The sequence below is a fragment of the Rhinolophus ferrumequinum genome, chromosome 6, assembly GCF_004115265.2.
Source record: "Rhinolophus ferrumequinum isolate MPI-CBG mRhiFer1 chromosome 6, mRhiFer1_v1.p, whole genome shotgun sequence".
In the NCBI taxonomy this organism is placed as follows: Eukaryota; Metazoa; Chordata; class Mammalia; order Chiroptera; family Rhinolophidae; genus Rhinolophus; species Rhinolophus ferrumequinum.
This window is the reverse complement of record NC_046289.1, coordinates 61,694,397-61,716,303: the sequence shown is the minus strand read 5'-3', so window position 1 is coordinate 61,716,303 and position 21,907 is coordinate 61,694,397. Positions and strand designations below refer to the sequence as shown.

At 34.5% G+C, this 21,907-nt stretch overlaps 1 protein-coding gene across 3 annotated transcripts in view; it reads left to right on the top strand.

The window, feature by feature from the left end:
• GOLM2 (golgi membrane protein 2) overlaps positions 1-21,907 on the top strand; it is a 109,286-nt gene that overhangs the window by 68,079 nt on the left and 19,300 nt on the right. For 2 of the 3 annotated variants that reach the window (XM_033108679.1, XM_033108678.1), the window contains exons 7-8: positions 8,333-8,431; positions 9,371-9,541. In XM_033108679.1, coding sequence (XP_032964570.1) covers positions 8,333-8,431; positions 9,371-9,541 — 270 coding nt within the window. Of the gene's footprint in view, positions 1-8,332; positions 8,432-9,370; positions 9,542-9,706; positions 9,778-21,907 lie in introns of those variants that run through there. The other variant, XM_033108680.1, reaches the window with a different exon arrangement.

The following is a 21,907-nucleotide window of genomic DNA, read 5'->3' as shown; positions in this document are numbered from 1 at the left end:
GTTTTATGATGGTGGAGTGAGAAGACCCCTTTGCTTTTCCCCTTAAAGTTACAATAATTTGTGCAACTATAATTCAACAGAGGATCCCCTGCTCAACACACAAACACATCTGAGAGATCCACACATTGCACTGAGATATTTGAAGGTGTGTGTAACAGAACAAACAGGGAGGCCAGACTGGGGGTAGGGCAGACGAGGGCAGCAACTGCAGTGTGCCCCCTGCTGCAGCCCTAGCTGACGTAGTAGCACTGGAGGAGTCTGGCTGCAGCACTCACAGCAACCCAAAGGGTAGGAGGAGCAGAGGCAATATTCCAACCTAAGTAGCTGGCACTTGTTGCAGCTAAATCTGGTAACAGGCAGAGAGGCAAAACAGTGGTGTGTCAGCCACAGACTAGTGAGGATGTAAAGTTGCAGACTTGCGAACATGCCTCCCCTCACCAACCCCTTGTCCACTCCTTGTGGCGGACCTGGTAGAAGCAGAACCTAGTAGAGGCGGTAGAGACGGTTCAGACAGCACAGCATGGCTGGAAGCCTCTGATTACAATGAGGCAATGCTGGGAACTCTCAGGCCCAGAGCCCTACCACCTGCCACATCTTCCCATGGGGGTGGAGCCCTGAAACCGAAGTGACCCGGACACAGAGGGGATGCCCATCACCTTGGGAAATACAGGGCATTTTACACAACTGAGGCAACACTGCCCCACGAGATCCCTGAGGTGCCAGTAGTGCAGGTAAGAGAAAACAAAAAGTTGTGCTGTAGCACCATCTACTGGAAAACAAAGGAAAGACCTGTGTTTATCAACCTGCAGCGTTAAGAGTAAAACAGTAGTACTTAATAAAGAGTTCCCTACTTCAAATGCCCAGGCAGAGAAACAATCCATTAAATACCATGAATAACCAAGGTAACAAGGTAGCACAGAAAGAAAATGAAAAGTCTCCAGAAACCAAACTCAAAGACATGGAAGACTGTGATTTAATGACAGAGAATTCAAGATTGCAGTTCTGAAAACATAACATGATACAAGAAAACTAAGGCAGTTCAATAAGCTCAGGAATATAATCAATGAAAGGAGTACTTTAGAAAGAGATTTGAAATTTTAAAAAAAGAACCAAACAGCAAATGTGGAGCTGAAGGACTTAATAAATGAAGGGAAGAATGCATTGGAGAGCATTGGAAACAGAACAGACCAGATGGAAGAGAGAATTAATGAGCTGGAAGATAGAAATCTAGATGATTTCTATCAGATAGAAGAAGAGCACACTGAGAGTTAAAGAAAAATGAACAAACTTTATGAGAACTATTAGAAAGAGCAACGTAAGAGTAATGGGTATACAAGAAGGAGGAGAGAGGGAGGGAGAAGGCCACAGAGAGCCTATTTGAACGATTAATCAATGCGAACTTCCCAAACCTATGGAAAGAGCTGGAACCTTGAATCCAAGAAGCTAATAGAACATCTATCTCAATGCAAAAAGACCTTCTCCAAAACACGTTATATTAAAACTGTCAAAAGTTAATACAAAGAAACAATGCATTAGGCAACAGGGAGTGGGTGGGGGGGCAAGATTGCAACTTACAAAGGAAATTAGATTATCAACAGACTTTTTTTCAGCAGAAACCTTATAAGCCAGGAGAGAATGGAATGAAATATTCGAAATACTGAAATAGAGAAACCATCAGCCAAGAATAATATATCCAACAAAGTTATGCTTTAGATATGAAGGAGAAATAAAGGCTTTCACAGACAAACAGAAGGTGAGGGAATTTACTACTGCAAGACCTGCATTACAAGGAATGTGGAAAGGAGCTCTTCTACCTGAAGCAAAGAGACAAAGTATACAAAAGTTTGAGTAAGATGACAGGAGACAGAAGTAGGAAATTGCATCTCTATTTCAGAATAGGGTATTGAACACTTAATTATAGCATAAAAGTGAAAGGGGAAACATTTTTAAAAGACTAGCTTCTGCAAATTGGAAACTAATGCACAACATGAATGATGATTTGTGATAACAGAAGCATAAAAGGGGAGGAGGAAAAGGACTGAACTTGCACAGGTGAATGAAGATAAGATTCAATCAAGAAAAAGGACTATTGGATATACAAAACATTTTTTTTTTTTGCATAAAACTAATGGTAACCACAAAACAAAAATCTAGAGCTGAGACACATAACATGAAAAAAGAGAAAGAGATAACAAAACCGTAGAAAACCACCAAACTAAAGTAGCAGACAGAAACTCATGGGAAAAGAAGCAGTAGAGATACATAGAAACCAGAAAACAAAAACATAAAATGGCTGTAGTAAGTTCTCATATATCAATAATTACCCTAAGTGCAAATGTACTGAGCTCAACAATCAAAAGGCACAGAGTACCGTGATGGATTAAAAAATAAGACCCAACTATATGTTGCCTCAGGAGACCCATCTCAGCTACAAAGACAAACATAGGCTCAAAATGAAGGGGTGGAAGATGATAGTTCAAGCAAATGTCACTCAGAGAAAAGCAGGTGTGTACATACTTATATTAGACAAAATAGATTTCAAGATAAAAATGATAACAAGAGACAAAGGTGGACGTTTTATATTGATAAAGGGGACCACTCATCAAGAAGACATAACACTTATCAATATATATTCAGTCAACCTGGGAGCACCATAATATAAAAAGCAATTACTAACAGACCCAAAAGGAGAAACTGACAAAAATACAATTATAATAGGGGACCTGAATACTCCATTGACAGCAATGGGTAAATCATCCAAACAGAAAGTCAGTTAGAAAATATTGGCCTTAAATGACACATTAGAGCAAATGGACATAATCTATATTTATAGACCTCTCCATTCCAAAACAACAATACAAATTATTCTCAAGTGCACTTGGAATATTCTCAAGGATAGACCATATGTTAGGGCACAAACCTAGTCTCAATAAATTTAAGAAGACTGAAATCATACCAAGCATATTTTCCGACCACAACAGCATGAAACTGGAAATTAACTACAAGAAGAAAGCTGGGAAAACCAGAATAAGTGGAGATTAAGCAGCATGCTACTGAATAACCATTGGATGAAAGAAGGGATCAAAAGATACATGAAAAAAGAGAGAAATGAAAAGGAAAATAAAATACACCAAAATCTTTAGGATGCAGCAAAAGCAGTTCTAAGAGGGAAGCTTATAGCACTATAGTCCTACCTTAAGATACAGGAAAAATCTCAAATAAACAATGTAACATTACACCTTAAAGAACTAGAAAAAGAAGAACCAAAAAGCCCAAACTCAGTAGAAGGAAGGAAACAAAATTAGAGCGAAAATAAGTAAAGTAGAGAACTAAAAGACAATAGAAAAAAATTAATGAAACAAAGAACTGGTTCTTTGTAAAAGATAAATAAATTGACAATCCTCTGGCTAGACTCACTAAGGAAAAAAAGAAAACACTCAAGTGAATAGAGTCAGAAATGAAAGAGAAGTTATAATGGACACCACAGAAATACAAAGTATTGTATAAGAATACTATGAAAGGCTATATGCCACCAGATTTGATGAGCTAGAAGAAATGAACAAATTCTTAGAAATATGTAACTTTCCTAGACTGAGCAATGAAGAATTGGAAAACCTAAATAGACCAATCACTAGTAAGAAAATTGAAACAGTAATCCAAAACTTCCCAAAAAGCAAAAGCCCAGAACCAGCTGGCTTCACTGGTGAATTCTACCAGAAATTCAAAGATTTCACACCTGTCATTCTCAAACTATTCAAAAAAATTGAAGAGAAGGGAATACTTCCTAACGCATTTTATGAGGCCAACATTACCCTGAGACCAAAACCAGTCAAGGGCAATACACAAAAAAGAAAATGATAGCCCAATTTCAATGATAAACATAGATGCAAAAATCCTAACCAAAACACTAGTAAATCAAATACAACGATGCATTAAAAGAATCATACATCATAAAGTGGGTTCATTCCAGGAATGCAAGGGTGATTCAACATGTGCAATCAATCAATGTGATACACCATATCAAGAAAATAAAAGATAAAAACTATATGATCATACCTACAGCAAAAGCATTTTAGAAGATACAACATCCTTTTATGAATTTAAAAACTCAATAAAATGCATCTAGAAGGAAAGTACCTCATCATAATAAAAGCCGTATATAAAAAAAACACTCAGATAATATAATACTCAATGGTGAAAAGCTGGAAGTTTTTCCTCTAAAGTCAAGAACAAGACAAGGATGCCCACGTTTGCTACCATTATTCAACATGGTATTGAAAGTCCAGAAATAAAAAGCATCTAAATTGGGAATGAAGAAGTAAAATTGTCACTATTTGCAGATGATATGATTCTATATAAAGAAAACCCTAAAGACTCCACCAAAAGACTATTAGAAAAATAAACAAATATGGTAAAGTTGCAGATACAAAATCAATATACAAAAATCTATTGCATTCCTATATGGTAACAATGAAATATCAGAAAGAGAAATTAAGAAAACAACCCCATTTACAATTGCAATGAAAGGATAAAATATCTAAGAATAAATAAAAGAAATGAAGGCCCTATACATTGAAAACTACAAGACATTGTTGAAAGAAAATGAAGACGACATAAAGAACTGGAAAGATATTTCATGTTCATGGATTGAAAGAATTAACACTGTTAAAATGCCCACATTGCCTAAAGCAATATATAGATTTAAAACAATCCCCATGAAAACCCCAGTGGCATTTTTTACCAATATAAAACAAAAAAATCCTCAAATTTGTATGGAACTACAAAAACTCTGAATACTCAAAGCAATCTTGAGGAAAAAGAACAAAGCTGGAGGTATCACACTCCCTGACTTGAAGCTATACTACAAAGCTGCAATAATCAAAACAGTATGGTATTGGCAGAAAAACAGACACAGAGCAATGGAACAGAAGTCAGAATCCAGAAATAAACCCAGTCATAAGTGGGCAACTAATTTTCGTAAAAAGAGCCAAAGTCGTACAATAGAGAGAGGAATGTGTCTTCAATAAATGATGTTGGGGAAACTGGAAAGTCACATGCAAAAGAATAAAACTAGACTGCTATCTGACACCATACTCAAAAATTAATTCAAAATGGATTAAAGATTTCAGTATAAGACCTGAAACAATAAAATACCTAGAAGAAAACATAGACACTAATTTATAGACCTTGGTCTCAGGGTTTTTGTGAACTTGAACCCAAAGGCAAGGGAAGTAAAAGCAAAAATAAATGAATAGGACTACATCAAACTGAAAACCTTCTGCACAGCAATAGAACCCATCAAAAAAAAAAACAAACCAAAAATGCAACTAACCAAATGGGAAAAGATATTTGCAAGTGATACCTCCAATAAGAGACTAATAGCCAAAATATATAAAGAACTTATACAACTTAACAACAGCAACAAAATAAAATCCGATAAAAAAAAGGGCAGAAGACCTGAATAGACACTTTTCCTAGAAAGACATACAGATGGCCAACAGATATCTGAAAAGATGCTCAAATTCACTAGCTATAAAGGGAATGCAAATCAAAACCACAATGAGATACCACCTCACACCTATTAGAATGGCTATTATCAATAAGGCAAGAAATAACAAGTGTTGGAGAGGATAGGGAGAAAAGGGAACCCTCTCACGCTGCTGATGGGAATGTAAATTAGCACAGCCACTATTGAAAACAGTATGGATGTTTCCTCAAAAAAATTAAAAATGGAGCCACTATATGACCCCAGCAATCTCTCTCCTGGGTATTTATTTACCCCCCAAATTTGAAAACACTTATTCATAAAGATAGATGTACCCCTCTGTTCATTGTAGCATTATTCACAATAGCCAAGACATAGTCTAAGTGTCCTTCAAAGGATGACTGAAAGGAGATGTGGTACGTGCATACAATGGAATACTACTCAGCCATAAAAAGTGGAATATTGCCATTTGTCAGAACATCAATGGATCTTGAGAGTATCAGCTAAGTGAAATAAGTCAGATGGAAAAAGAACCATATGAGTTCACTCATGTGGGATTTAAATAAAAAGTAACAAATAAACAAGCAAAATAAACATACAAAGAAGCAAAAAAAACCAAACTCATAGATACGGATAATAGAATGGTGGTTACTAGGGGAGACGGGAGTTAGGGGAAGGACGAAGAAGGTAAAGGGGATCAAACACTTGGTGACAGAGGAGACTAGACTTCCAGTGGTGAGTACACAATAGAGTATACAGATGTATTATAAAAATGAACACCTGAAATTAATATAATGTTATGAACCAGTGTTACCCCAATAAATTTAATATAAAATGTTTTAAATAACGCAGAGGAAGACAGGAAAAAATCGGATTATAAGATAGTGTATATGCTGGGATCTTAATTTTGTTTAAGAGGTATAGTGTAATATACAGGAAAAAAACCCAAACATCAAAAAGATAGTCTTGACATGGTAACAGTGGTTATCTTTAAGTGGTGAAATTACAGCTAATTTTAAATTTCTTTGTGCTTTTCTAGTCTTCTAAACTTTCTATAGGAATATGTATTGTTCATGACAAACTTATAAGGGCTCCAGATTACTACTCTGTTTCTACTATATCAGATCTAAACTCTGCTTGTTTTAAAAAGGCTCTTTTAAATCCAGCTTTTGCCTACCTATCTAAATCATAGTTTTGCCTCCAAATAGTCACCTTGTTCTTGAGCAGGAGGCATTATCTTATCAGCTAAGGACATGTATGGTCACTTCTTGTTTAGTAGTGGTGGTGCCCTCTCTTGTCTTCTGGTTTGTATAGTGCTGAAGCCAGCTATGGTCCAACAGTGATCAACAAATTTATAGATTGTGACTGACCTCTCTTTCCAAATATATTTACCAGATGCTTAGTGCTTCAGAGTCTGTTAGCAAATCAAATTGTATTGTTAAACCTGGCAAAGTACTGCTCTTTTAAGATGTTAGCTGACGTTATTTAGCTGTCATATGGGAAGAAGTGGGTTTTGGGCATTGCAGCTGGCTATAGGAACAAGGTAATGGGAACACAGTGAGATATGGAAAACCCCAAAATTCTGTAAATTTGAGTAGGTTGCTTTCTTAGAGTGAATTTTAAATTTCTTGGGTCCTTAAGTGTAAAGACCTATGTAATAATAAACAAAATTGAGTGATTGCAATAAACTTTGAGGATTATAAATAACCTAAATAATACTAGTTAGGATTGACTAGGCTGTGGTGTATTACAGCTCCCAAATTGCAGTGGCTTAAATAAATAAACGTTTATTTGTTGTTCATATTGCAGTCTGATGCAGGTTAGATGTCTCTCTTTGTAGTTCTTCAAGCAGTGTCCCTTTCAATTATTTGATGCCACCAATCTTCATTTGTAGTCTGCTGAGGTGTGGCAGAAAGGGAAGACAGGTTGTAGGTGATTTGCACAGAGGATTTTGTCACCATACTTGGAAGTGGCAAGTTCAGTTTCACCTACATTCTTCTCATGGTCAGAACCCAGTCTTGTGGCCCCTGAACACAGGATCTTTCTCTATGCACAGGAAAATAGGATCACATAGTATTGTCTCTGCCACCAAAGTTTTGGAAGAATAAAATGTGCCCCTAAACATATCTTGTAGATGGGTTTTTCTATTTTTTTTCTCTTTACCTGTTTCCCTTTTCTCTAGTTTCCGTCTTTGCTTTCTGCCTTTCTATCATGTTAAGCTGCCCATAGATGCAGTAGAATCAGTCGTAGTGAGTGAAAAGTAATCTCTTTCCCAGTTGTCTTCATTTCTTAAGGGATAAGGAAGTCCCAACTACAAGTATGCACATCTTTGTTAATAAAGCACTGGGTGCAACTTAAATTTTCCTCTTCAAAAATAAAATTTCAACTTGTTGCATCACTTACATTTAGTTTTTATTTAAAATCTGAGCAACTTTGAGTAGCATATTTTTATTGTTTTACCCAATCTATAAATGCCAATTTTTATTTACACTGTCTATATAAAAAGGTTTCACTGTATCTGAAGAAATTTATTTATTTATTCATTAATCAAATCTTAGTTGAGCTCCTGTTATGTGCCAAGTACTAGTCTAAGTATTTGGAATATAGTGGTCAAGACAGAGTTCCTACTGTCTTATATTCTGGTCAGATTTATTGATCACCAGGATTTGTGATGGTTGGTACAATGTAGCAATTAGTAACCACAAATTAATTTTATATATACCAACTCTAAGGATTACAAAATTAGGATAAGCATCATAGGATTAGCAATGTAAATAGATTTATGGTGGTTGATATATAGAAATCATAATATCAACAGTAATAATATGGATCTATTTTTTCTTTTAGTTTTAAAGAAACCCCCTATTTCTGTTTCTCAATATGCAAATCAGCAAGCGATCTCCCATCGTCCAACTGGACAACCTCTCTCCCCAAATATGGTTCCAGGTATGAAGTCTTATTCTTAAATTTTTACTTGAAAACCAACTTCCTGGTCATGTATTTTTATATAGCGAATAAAACGTGTCATTTTTTAGTACTAGCATAATAAAGTAACATTCTTCTAGTTAATGTTATATATTTTCAAATGACTGACAAAAGCTCAGGAAGAAGTAATCATTTAAAAATGCACGTTGTCTAATGGATTATTAAAAGCTGAAGAATTATTTGTTCTGCTGCTCTGGACTATGTTCCCTTTCATCTCTGCCAGTCTGTATGTATTTACCTTTTTCAAAATGTGTTCAAATTTATCTCACAGAGGCCTTCTATAAATTACTCAACCACCTGTCTTAAACTCCCTACTCTGTACTTATAAATGTGTCTGTTTTCTACTGAATACCTATTTAATCTTACAGAAATGTTCCTCTAAAATAAGAATTGATATGCTTGAAAGTAATTATAATAAGGATCTGAATTAAGGCTTTGATGAGGAAAATAGGGGGTGGGGAAAGAAAGGTTATGTACAGGAGATACTAATAAGAAAAAATCAAGAGTTAGCAGTTTTGAGTTACTGTGTAGATGAAAATTACTTAAGAGTTTTGAACTTCTAGAAGCCTTACTGGATTTTGGAGATTTCTGACTGCAATTATAGCATTTGGAGGGAGGAAAAGAGTCATTCAACCTGTATCATTGCTATTTTAATTTTTCACTTTCTGCTGTGTATCCCTTCGGTGAGTAGGTTTATAATGAGTACTGGGGATGCTCACGGGGACTGATTAGTAAACTTCACACAGCCAGAAGCTTTGGTTAAAGAAATTAAAATAAAGCTTTTTAAAAAAGCTACCTGACTACCCAGTATCAGGCAACATTGGTTTTAGCTTTTGTAAAGCAGGTCTTGTAAAATTCTTCTGCAAAATATGGCCTTAACTGGATGTTTTTCTGTTGTAGATTCTCATGTAAACCACAATGGAAACCCTGGAACTTCAAAACAGAACCCTTCCAATCTTCTTCAGCATTTAATTCCAGGCCCAAACTTGGAGAGTGAATCCAGAATTCAAGCAGAAATACTAAAGCAGGCTACCAAGGATAGAATCGGTGATTTCCATAAGTTGAAGCAAAGTAAGAATCAGTTGATGAATATTATGCTGAAAAATTTAAGTATAACATGTTTGCTTACAAGACTCAATTAAGGTCTTTATTATTATAATCTCTAATCAATGTATAGTAAAGCTATATGTATATAAAGAAAAAGTATGATGGTGATAAAATTTTTTTAAAAAGCAGGTTTCAAATGGATAGATTTTAAAGACTAAAAAACTTCTCATGTTTGCCAATGTTAAATAATAAATTTCAGGTAAGTTGATTTTCTTTTCAATTATAGTTGACATTCAATGTTATTTCATATTAGTTTCAGGTGTACAGTGTAGTGGTTAGACATTCATACAATTTATGAAGTGATCCCCCTCGATTAGTCTAGTACCCACCTGGCGCTATACGTAGTTATTACTATAGTATTGACTATATTTCCTATGCTGTACTTTACAATCCCAAGACTGTTTTGTAACTACCAATCTGTGCTTCTTCAATCCTGCACCTACCTTTTTCACCCAGTCCCTTAACCCCCCTCCCATCTGGTAACCATCAGTTTGTTCTCTGTATTTTGGAGTCTGTTTCTGTTTTTTGTTTATTTGTTTAGTTCTTTGGTGAGTTGATTTTTTTAAACGCTATTAGTTCTTATGACTGTAAATTTTTTTTTGGAGAAGTAAGGAAAGATATATATCACCAGACTAGTGAATGAAAATTGTGATTAGAAGGAAGAAAAGATAGTTTTGAAAAATGGATTCTGAGAGAAATATAGACCTGAGGAGATCGCCATCGTGAAAGGCTCAGTGCTGCTTCCTTTTTCATTCCCTCTAATTGCAGTTTCCTTCATTTAAAACTTAGGAGAGAAGTGAAAGAAATTAAACATGCTCATAGTACTGTGTAATAAAGTATGACTGCTTAATTGTTTCAGAGGTATTGATTTTGATAAATGGACAATACCTGTTCATCTGTATAACTCTCTGGTAGATTCTCAGGAAGCATAAAAAAAAAGTTCTGGTAGTAGAGAGATTTGTGTGGGCAGGACAGTGTCTCTTAAACTACCAGGTCGATGAGACAGCTCCCTTCAACTATACTTTTTACTGCTTCTGCTTTTTAAGCCTCCTTCCCTTCAACTTCTGAACAGTCAGAATGTCTAAATGCTCCAGTTTACCTTTGTTTGCTTTTTATGATGGCTTCTATGGCAACAACTGTTCAAAGCAGTGTTTAGGCAGCTATTTGTACGCAGGTTGCTTGTACAATGAGAACTGCACTGTGTTACATTTTTAAATCTATTCAAGATATTTTTATTGGTCTTATGACAGTTATTCATATTTCTGCATCTATATGAACATGTAGTTTTAATTGATTTTCCTTCTTTGATATTTAAAAGCATATCCGTGTATCTTGACTGAAGTATTATTATATGAAAAATATTTTTATTTACAAGAATGTGGCTAACATTTTAAATACAGTGAAAAAAATATTTCCTCAAAATCTTGTTGGGGTATTGACCTGAAAACTTTAACCTCCACAAAAAGAGATTTAGAGTAAGTATATTACTAAATAAAATATTTTCATTTGATTATTCAAGAGTTTCTTCTAAACTTACAGTTTATCCTGTAACATTTTTTATTGTTGCCTTACACACACACACATATATATATATATTTTTAACCAATCTTTGGGCAAAGAATGTGATTGGAAAATAATTACTAGGAAATTATTACTCTCTACAACTTATTTTTAAAAGAGCCTATTGAACTTTAAACACTCCAGATTCTTTTCAGTGTACATGTAGAGTTGAAATCAATGTGAGCACTATTTTGTGATTTACTTCGACATTATTTCTTTTTACCCTATCAAATTAGTTTGTCGTTTTAAATATACATACGTTTATATATGTATACTCAGACACATGCATATATGCCATTGTGCTTAGGCAATAGTAGTTCATTTAGCTCTACTGTTATTGATTATTTAAATTATTTCAGATTCTCTCATGTTAGTTGTCATAACTATGAATATCCTTTTTCAAATTGCTTCCTGTTTCTCCTAGTTTGGGTGTTGCTTTAAAAGTGTAATCCCTAACCTGAAATTACTAGGTCAAGTATTTCACTAGCTTTATAGCTCCTGTTATACTCGTATATTGTCAGATTATTGTTATACATTGTAGAACAGTTTCACAGTATCCCTGGAGATGTTTAAATTTATTTATTTCCATATGTCCTGATCTCATTTGCTTTTTAACTCTTTTATAGGGCATTTAGAATATGATTCCTTAAACATGTTTTATTAAGCATTTACTTTCTTGTGACCTGTCCATTTTTGTGAGGAATTTTACTGTAATTATTTCTTGGTATAAACTATACCTCCGTTTTGACCACTTAGCCTGGTAACTTTGGAAATTGACCCTGTATCTTTGTATCAAACCTTTATAAATAATTCAGACACTGACCTTTTATAAATTACCTTTACCACAGTTTTTCTCTTCTATTCCCTTTCTTGATATGAGACTTTATTATATTTTATCATGTAAAAGTTTTTTTATTAAAAATAATTTTTAAGTTGAGGTGAAATGCACATAAAATTCATCAAAGTGTTCAATTCAGAGGTACTTAGTACATTCACAATGTTGTGCAGTCATCACAACTGTCTTGTTCCAGTACATTCTCATCAGTCCAAAAGAAAACTACCCATTAAGCAGTTAATGCCCATTCTCTCCTACCCGTAGTTCCTGGCAATGACTAATCTGCTTTTTGACTCTATGGATTCACCTATTCTGGATATTTCATATAAAGGAATCATACAATACGTAGCCTTTTGTTCTTTCACTTAGCACACTATTTTTAAGGTTCAGCCAAGTTATGGCATATGTCATTATTTTATTCCTTTTTATGGCTGGATAACGTTCAGTTATATGACTACATTATATTTATTTACCTGTAGATGGACATTTAGATTGTTTCCACTTTTTGGCTATTGTGAATAGTGCTGCTAAACATTCATTTACAAGTTTTTGTTGAACACCTGTTTTTGATTCCTTCAAGTATACACCTAGATGTGGAATTGCTAGGTCATATGGTAATTCTATGTTTAGCTTTATAAGGAGCTGCCAAACTCTTTTTCACAGCAGCTGCACCATTTTACAGTCCCACCAGCAATACTTTAGAGTTCCAATTTCTCCATGTCTTTGTCAACACTTAATCTTTTTCTTTTCTTTTTTAAATATTGCTATCCTAATAAGTATGAACTGGTATCTCTTTGTGATTTTCATTTGCATTTTCCTGATGACTAATGACATTGAGCATCTTTTCATGTACTTGCTTGCCATTTATATATTCTCTTTGGAGAAATGTCTATTCAGGTCCTTTGCCCATTTTTAAATTGGGTTGTTTGTCTTTGTTGTTGAGTTTTAAGCATTCTTTATATATTTGGGATACTAGACGCTCATCAGATATATGATTTACAAATATGTATTTTTGCCCATTCTATGGGTTGCCTTTTCACTCTGATAGTGTCCTTTGATGGAGGAAATTTTTAATCTTGGTGAATTTTAGGTTATCTATTTTTTTCTTTTGTTTGTGTTTTGGTGTCCTAAGACACCTTTGCCAAATCAAAGGTCGTGAAGATTTCCTGCTATGTTTTCTTCTAAGAGCTTTATAGTTTCAGCTTTATATGTGGGTTTTTGGTGTATTTTAAGGTAGTTTTTGTATATGGTGTGAGGTAAAGATGCAACTTTATTCTTCTGTACGTGGGTATTCAGTTGTCCAGCATTATTTGTTGAAGAGACTCTTTTTTCCCGATTGAACAGTATTGGCATCCTTGTCAAAAACCTGTTGTCCACAGATGTAGGAGTTTATGCTGGACTCTGAACTCTGTTCCATTGAGACCAGAAGCCAGTACCACACTGTTTGATTACTGTAACTTTGTAGTGAGTTTTGAAATCGGGAAGTGTGAGTCTTCCAATTTTGTCCTTCTTTATAAAATTATTTTGACTATTTGAGACCTTTTATAAATCCATGTGAATTTTAGGATCGCTTGTTTATTTCTAAAAAGGCAGCTCGGATTTTAATAGAAATTACATTGAATCTGTAGATTGCTTTGAGGCATATTCTTATCCAAACAATATTAAGTCTTTCAATCTATGAAAATGGTATGTCTTTCCATTTATTTAGACTACCTTTAATTTCTTTCAGCAATGTTAATGTAGTTTTCAGTATACAAGTCTTGTGCCTCCTTGGTTAAATTTATTCCTAAGAATTTTATTCATTTTGATATTATTGTAAATCAAATTGTTTTCTTAATTTCCTTTTTAGATTGTTCATTGCTAATGCACAGAAATGTAACTGATTTTTTTTCTTAGCTTTTAGTTTTAAATTCTTTTAATGCAATTTTCTAAGAATATACTTGTATTTGATTTCATCTTAAAGATTTAGAATATAGTATTTTCATTATTTTAGAAATATTAGGTATGCGTTAGTATTTATATATTATATATACTTATTTCATATTCGTTAGCATATATATAAATATGTGGATATATATATATATATAAAGTTACTATTTTTAATGTGATTCATATTTCCTATGTCTGTTTTACATCAACTGCATTTTTTTTCTGTATACCTTTTGACACTCTTTACCCGTTTCTCCCCCACTCCCCACCTGACTCTGGCAACTACCAATGTGTTCTCTGTATCTATGAGCTTGAGATTTGTTTTTGTGTATCTGACTTATTCCACTTGCATAATAACATCGGGTCCATTCTTGTTGCAAATAACAAGACTCATTCTTTTTTATGGCTGAATAATAATCCTTGTGTATAGCTATATCTCTGTCTGTCTATCTATGTATCTATATATCTATCCAGCTAGGTTTTTTCCATATCTTTCCTATTGTAAATAATGCTGCAATGAACATGGGGGTGCATATATCTTTTTGAGTTAGTGTTTTCATTTTCTTTGGATAAATAACCCAAAAGTGGATTGCTGGATCATATGGTAGTTCTGTTTTTAGTTTTTTGAGGAGCCTCCATACCATTTTCCATAGTGGCTTCACCAATTTAGAGCAACAGTGCACAAGGGTGCCCTTTTCTCCACATTTCTCCAATTATGACTGATTTTTGTGTGTTGATCTTGTGTCCTGCAACTTAGCTGAAATTGATACAATAGATTTTTATTTGTATATATTCAAGCATATCCATCTTGACTCTTACGACAGCCTTCATTTCTTCTATGGAAAATTACCAGTCCTTCCTTTGGGCATAAGTATACCACTTTATTTAAATTTATCTTCCCCCCGCAATTGATTATTTGACCTTTTTGAAATTTACAGTGATCCAAAATAATTTTTCTCTATGCTAATAATCATTTGTCTCAGGATTCTTACCATTTATTTTTTCTTTGTGTTATTTACTTCTTGTTTAGCACACATACACATTAAATTATTTTACTGTTTTTAACCTATCTCTAAAATTTTCTTTCTTTCCAATTTTTGTTTTTATCCCTAGCATATGATAACTATTCTTATACTGATTCTGATGTGTGTGGGTTTTTCCTGCACCAGCAAGCAATTTTCTAGCACCAGCTAGGTGTCCTGCAATTCAACTCAATTCTGACACTATCTAGAAATCCCCTCCGATCTCGATCTCACCGGTTAAGGGCTCAGTCCTACGAAACTGCCCCCCCAACCCAACCGCCACTTCAGACGCCAGTCGCAAGTCCAGGTTGTTGACTGTTCTTCTGACCTCCTGGCTAGAGATTTGAGTTTCCAACCTCCCCCTCCTTGGGTTTGATTAATTTGCTTGAGTAGCTCACAGAACTCAGAGAAACATTTTACTTACCAGATTACTGGTTTATTGTAAAAGGATATAACTGAGGAACAGCCAGACAGAAGAAACCCTAGGGCAAGATACTGCATAGTTTCCATGTTCGCTCCAAGCACTCTATCTCCCCAAATCTCTACACGTTCACTAACCAGGAAGCATTCCAATCCTGTCCTTTAGGGTTTTTATGGAGACTTTATTACGTAGGCATGGGTTGATTAACTCCGCCATCCATTGGTGAGTGATTCAACCTCCAGCCCCTTTCCCCTTCTAATAGGGGTAGGTTGGAGGGAGTGGGACTGAAAGTTCCAAGCCTCTATTTATGTGGTCAATTGTCCTAGCGACCACATTAACATAACAAAAGATACCTTTAAGACTTTCTTCACTTAGGAAATTCCAAGGGTTTTAGGAGCTCCATGCCAGGAAAGGGGATGAACACCAAATGTATATTTTTTATTATAAATCACAATATCACATATGTGTTTGAAAACCATTGTTTTATAATTATTTGAATGTACCTTAAAATTAAAAAAAAAAACTAATGTTTTCTATGTTCTTCCAGAAGAATTTCACTATTAGTTTATCAAGTTCTATAACTAGACCTCAGAAACCTTAATGAGTATTGAATTAAATCTACATATTAAATTTTGGCAATATTGTATTACTGTCTTTATATCTAAGACTCCATTTATTTATGCTTCATTGTAGTCTTACTTTTCTTTTGAGTAAATATCTGACTTTTCAAGTTAAGTTGTTGTCAAAAGATTTAACTTTTTTTCATTACTTAAAAGGGAACATTTTTTCATTGTATTTTCAAACTGTGTATCACTATTATGTAGACAATAATTTACTTTTTGGTATTTCTCATTTCTTGAAACTTGAAACTTGTGGTTCATATATCCAATAAATTCTTTCTATAAGGAGTTAAAAAGATACACCATCATGTTAACTGTGAAAGTGATTATATTTAAATGTTTATTTTCCAGAGGGTAAACTCTGTCAACAACAAAAAAATCCATCCTAAGAGAAAGCTTATAAGAGTTTATTTGAACCAAATTGACAACAATTTCCAGGAAGCAAAATCTCAACAGATTGAGAAAATGCTTCATAAAATGGCGGTTTGTGGCTTATTTTATATGCAGAATCAAAGGAGGAGGGTTACATGACATCCATTGGTGGTAGATTAAGGGGATGGGAGAAAGCAAAGTGGCGGGGGGATCTCTGGGATTGGATAAAAGTAAATTGAAGAGACAGGTACTTATTTTACATAGGTGGGTACAGGATAGTTAATAGTTCACTTTTTACCACACATAGAGCTGGTAATCAGGGGACAAGAATAATAATGAGGGGTTCTATAGTTTCCTGTTTTGGTCTGGAAAAAGGGAGTACTGACATTCCACGGGCATGTTATCCTAGACGCAAAAAAGACAATAGACAGGCTCACTTAAGGCAGAGATTGACATTTGTTAAGGAAGCTACATGACTACAGATGTGACTTCCGGCCATGGCTCATCTTAGTTAGGAATTTTTACGTTCACACCATCCTATGTGGTTATTTTCAGTCTCCTGAGCTTGTCAGGTTTAGCCTGTGGCCCTTTTTCCATCCACAACTCTGTTTAGTCATAAAGGGAATTTTTTTTTAAGTGTATTTTTTTGCCTTATAATTTTCATTTTTTTAAACTTATAATTTTCTTCTTCTTCTCAAAATCCTATTTGCCTAAAAAAAATTCAGTATAATAGAGGAATTATTTGTAATAAACTTTTAAGGTACATGGAACCTGTAGAGATAATCTAATTCCCTAATATTCAAAATATAGATCAGTGGGCCAGTAGCATCCATATCACCTGTGATTGTTAAAAATATTTCAGGCCCTACCCTAGATCTTATTTATATTTACATTAAAGTTTGAGACTCTAATGTGGATTCCCTCATTTTACAGACAAGAAAAATTAGATCCAGAGAGTTTAATTTGCTTGAGGTAAATAGTGGAACAACCAGGACTATTATTTGGGTCCCTTATCTTCAGGGTCACTGCTTTTTCACTGTATCGTACCACCTTTATACTTTTGAAGTTTTGGGAAAATTCTTTAATATTTCCTTTTTGTACTCTATTTCTAGCAAACTCTTAATCATACTTTAAATAGGTGCTGTGCTGTCACTTATTTGATAAACCCCTTCTTCATATCCATACAATCTTAACCAAGTCATCACTCCCTTCTCATACTACTTCAATCCATTGAACCTACTTTCATTAGTGTATATGCCATATTATTCTGTAATTAACCACTGAAGGGGAGGAAAAAGTTTTCCTTGACCTTCTTAGGGTACCTGGCTGGGTCTAAAAAGTAAACTGACATAGACACATTAATGGGAGAAAAGCATACAAATTTATTTAATATAAATTTTACATGACAAGGGGACTCTCCATAAGGAAATGAAGACTTAAAGAAATAGTTAAACCTGAGTGTTTTTATGCTAGATCTGATGAGGAGTAGGAAGTTGTGGAAAGATAATTATAAGACAAAGGGAATGAGGTAAATGTAGTATACTGGGAGAAACTTAGCAAGGTTTTTCAGATTCTTCTCGGTGTTCCTCCATCTTATATATAAGGATGTTCCTTTCCTCCAGGTATAGGGAGGGCATCTCTCACATGAGGGTTTTATAACCTGCTTCAGAAAGGCTTTCCTGTACATGACATTTCTCAAATTCCTTCAGCTTGAAATACAGTAATCTCCCCTTATCCATAGGAGATACGTTCCAAGACCCCCAGGGGATGCCTGAAACCACAGATAGTACCAAACCATATATATATATATATATATACACATACAGTCTGTTTTTTCTATACATACATACATATGATGAAGTTTAATTTATAGATTAGACACTGTAAAATATTAACAATAATAACAACATAGAACAGTTATAACAATATGCTGTAATAAAAGTTATCTGAATATGGTCTCTCTCTTTCAAGATGTCTTCTAGTACTATACTCACCTTTTCACTTAAAGGAAGCACTTTACAGCTTCTCTTTGGCATATCTGAATTGCCAGCATCACTACTCTTGTGCTTTGAGGCCATTAATAAGTAAAATAAGGGTTCCCTGAACACAAGCACTGCGATACTGTGACAGTTGATCAGATAATTGAGATGACGGCTAAGTGACAAACGGGCAGGTAGCTTATACAGTGTAGATACAGCGGACAAAAGGATGATTCATGACCTGGATGGGATGGAGCAGGGTGGCACAACATTTCATCACGCTACTCAGAATGACTGCACATTTAAAACTTATGAATTTTTTATTTTTGGAATTTTCCATTTAATATTTTCGGACCAAGATTGAATGCAGATTCCTGAAACCATGGAAAGCGAAACCATGGATAAAGGGGGATTACTGTATTTAATATGCCAACGTGCCATATTTTGGGGTAGTAGATCCTGAATCTCGTCATTCTCCTGTCTGAAACTTCCTCAAGAAGTTTCATAGTCCAGAAACTGAGTTGGTAGATTGTCTCATAACCCATTGAACCAGTCTCTCAGTCCTGGCATTTCTATGGAAACACAAGAAAAACAGTGGTTAATGGTTAGAATAAACTATGAACTCAGTTTTTTAGTCTAGAAGGCATGCAGTTGAGAAGATTTTCTTGATGTTGGCATTTTCAGATGGAATGAGGACAGGCACGAGCAATATGATAGCTTTTCCTGGTTTACACTTTAAATGTCTCTGGTGATGTCATCAGATGATCTGGTGAACGTTCTTAGTGGCTCACACAACAGGCACAATAGTTGTCCATTCGTGAATTATGATGGTGATTTCTCTAAAGTTTATATCAAATTTTCCAGCGTCAGCTTGCAGGGCTTTGGGTAGAGGGCAGTTTAAATTTTAGTGATTCAAAAACAGGAGGGTGGGAGAAAAATTAGAAACTTGAATTTGGAGAGTTTTAGCCAGATATTGGAGGAACCTAGAAGGATTCAGGATCCAGTCAATTTCACAGGTAGGTAATAAAGTCTTAAAGACAATAAATAGGACTAAAATGTAATGCCTACAAAGGTGTGCTATAGTTTTCTACCGAGGCATCCTTTTTTATTCTCTGTAGTCATCCCCATTTCTATTAAAGATAAGCAGAGTAAGACTAATTTGTTTGCAAAATAAGTCTAGTCTCATTAAACTTGGCCTTATTATTATATATAAATGCAGCAAGAATAGTGATTGACGACATAGGTCTTTTGAGTTTGCTTTGCTGCAACTTTTCATAAAGAATCTCAGACTTTTAAAAGCCTCTGGGAGATAGGAAGCCGAGCCCAGGACTTGCCATCAGACTTTACCTGCAATACCTATAAACTTATGTGACTTCCTCTCTTCTCAAGGTTCCCAAGATAGTCTGAGGTTCCTAGGCCTGTAGGAAGTGAGCTTCCTTACTCACCTATACGGCTGGGAACCCTGTATGCCCGGTATAGGCTGGTTTTTGCAAAGGGGCTTTGTAAGTATTGATTCCTTAAAGTCAGCCTTAGTTCTGCAAAGATGTCTGGTCATATCTGATTTTATGCATTCTTCTCAAGTATGACATTCTTGTCAGATCCATGGTAATATAACCAAAGTTTCCAAGTGTGTCCTATTACCAGGAGAACAGATCCTTAATTGAATTTATCCAAATAACTATATTGCCATGAAAATAAGATTACTCACTAAGAATTTCTGCATTCTGGAGGTATCAGGTAGGGAGAAAAAGTAATTGTTTCATTTTTATTCGCAAAGGTATACTTTACCAGATTGTTCTACGTTATAGATGGCTTAAAAGAAAAGAAAAAAAGATTTTTTTAAATCTGAAAAACAAAACATTAAAGAACCAGCAGTGTTACATAGTGTATCCTGAGTTCTGTAACTGTTTATATATCTGTCTTCTCTATTGAAGTAGTAATAACTTCATGAGGGCAGGAACTGTGTCTTATCCTTTTTGTCTACCCAGCCTCACATGTGTATAGTAAGCATTTATTAAATATTTGTTAAACTTACTGCATCAGTTTTAGAATTTTGTGTATCTGTAGATAGTCATACAATCAAAATGATTACTTGGTCATAAATTATATTAATGTATAATTATGAGAACTTTCCTATTTTTAACTTCTCTATTCTAAAATTTTTAGCCCTAAAACGTTTATAGTCTTCCTCTGTTCTTAATTGTAGTTTATCAATTGTTTAAATTTTTTTGTTTTTCAAAAACCCAACTACTAATTTTGTCACTTTTTGATTTCTAATCTGTCTTATACTTTATTTTTTGCTACTTGTGACTTGTCACTTTATTCCTTTTTTAAGTTTTCAGGTAGATATTTAATTCTTCACACTTCTCTTTCTTAATAACATATTAACTTAGACAAACTTATTGAATACCTGTTAGGGAAAACATTATGCATTTATAGCCACAATTTTTCCTTTGGTTGTTTGGTAGTGTACTTTAGTTTTTATATACTATATCTCCATTTCTACTGTCTTTTAAGAATATTTTGCCATTTTATTCTGATTTTGTTCTTCATGAATAAGCATTAAGGGCATTTTTTCCCCTCTACGGTTTTGTTAACTTCATTTCTCTATCTGTATTCGAAATAGGTAAAAGAGAACATCTGGAATAGCAGATGATGGACAAACCTATTTGTTCATTAGAGACGTTGAGGCTTATAGAAATTGCCAGATTTTAATTGAATTTGAGGAATGTGATCTTGTGTTAGGCTACTTCTATGTGTTTTGTTTCCAAAACCTTGTTAAATAGCAAACACAGTCTTTTGCAGAGATTGAAAACGGATGACCCATGTCCATATCCAGCCAACATGTGAGTTTTGTTTGGTTCACAGAGTGATTTTTAAAAATCTGAAATAGTTCCAATATTTAAAAATCAATAGATTTCACATATTTCCCAATATCTGGATTCTATTTAATGAGAATGGTTGACATAATCACTGGAATTGATTATGACTGTTCTTTTAGAATGAGACTTGCCATGTCCCATTTCCCACTCTGACATAATACGTCCATTTATCTTACTTGGCTGATGCTTGTTGTTATTCAAATTTGTGTCCTCTTTTGTTAGCATGAAAATGTAGAAAAGAAATCTGTGGTTCATCCAGGGCAGGGGCTTAGCTATTTGGAGAACCCATTCTAGTATAGAAAGGTTATATTGAGGTTATACTCAGCTGGAGAGGTAAGTATTAACTGAAATTTAGCAAGTAACGTGCATGAGACTGCGAAGTGATATTGAAAAATGGTAAATGAGATTGTGGTCTTGAGAAAAGATACTACATTGAAAATGCTAAAGGCAGAACACTGTTATAATGAGGCCTTGTTCATAAATGGAAAATATAAAGTGGGGAGAGGAAGAAAGAATCTGAGAATGTGAAAGAATCTCTTTCTCTGCCCTGCTTGATATCTTTTATATTATGGAGACAAGACAGATATAATCTCAATCCATATCTCTCTCTGGAGACCAAAGCTGTATGGAGAGATCAACAATGCAAATGATAATTGAAGTGTAAATAAGTAATGAATATAACAATACTTGATTCTATACGTACAAAATAA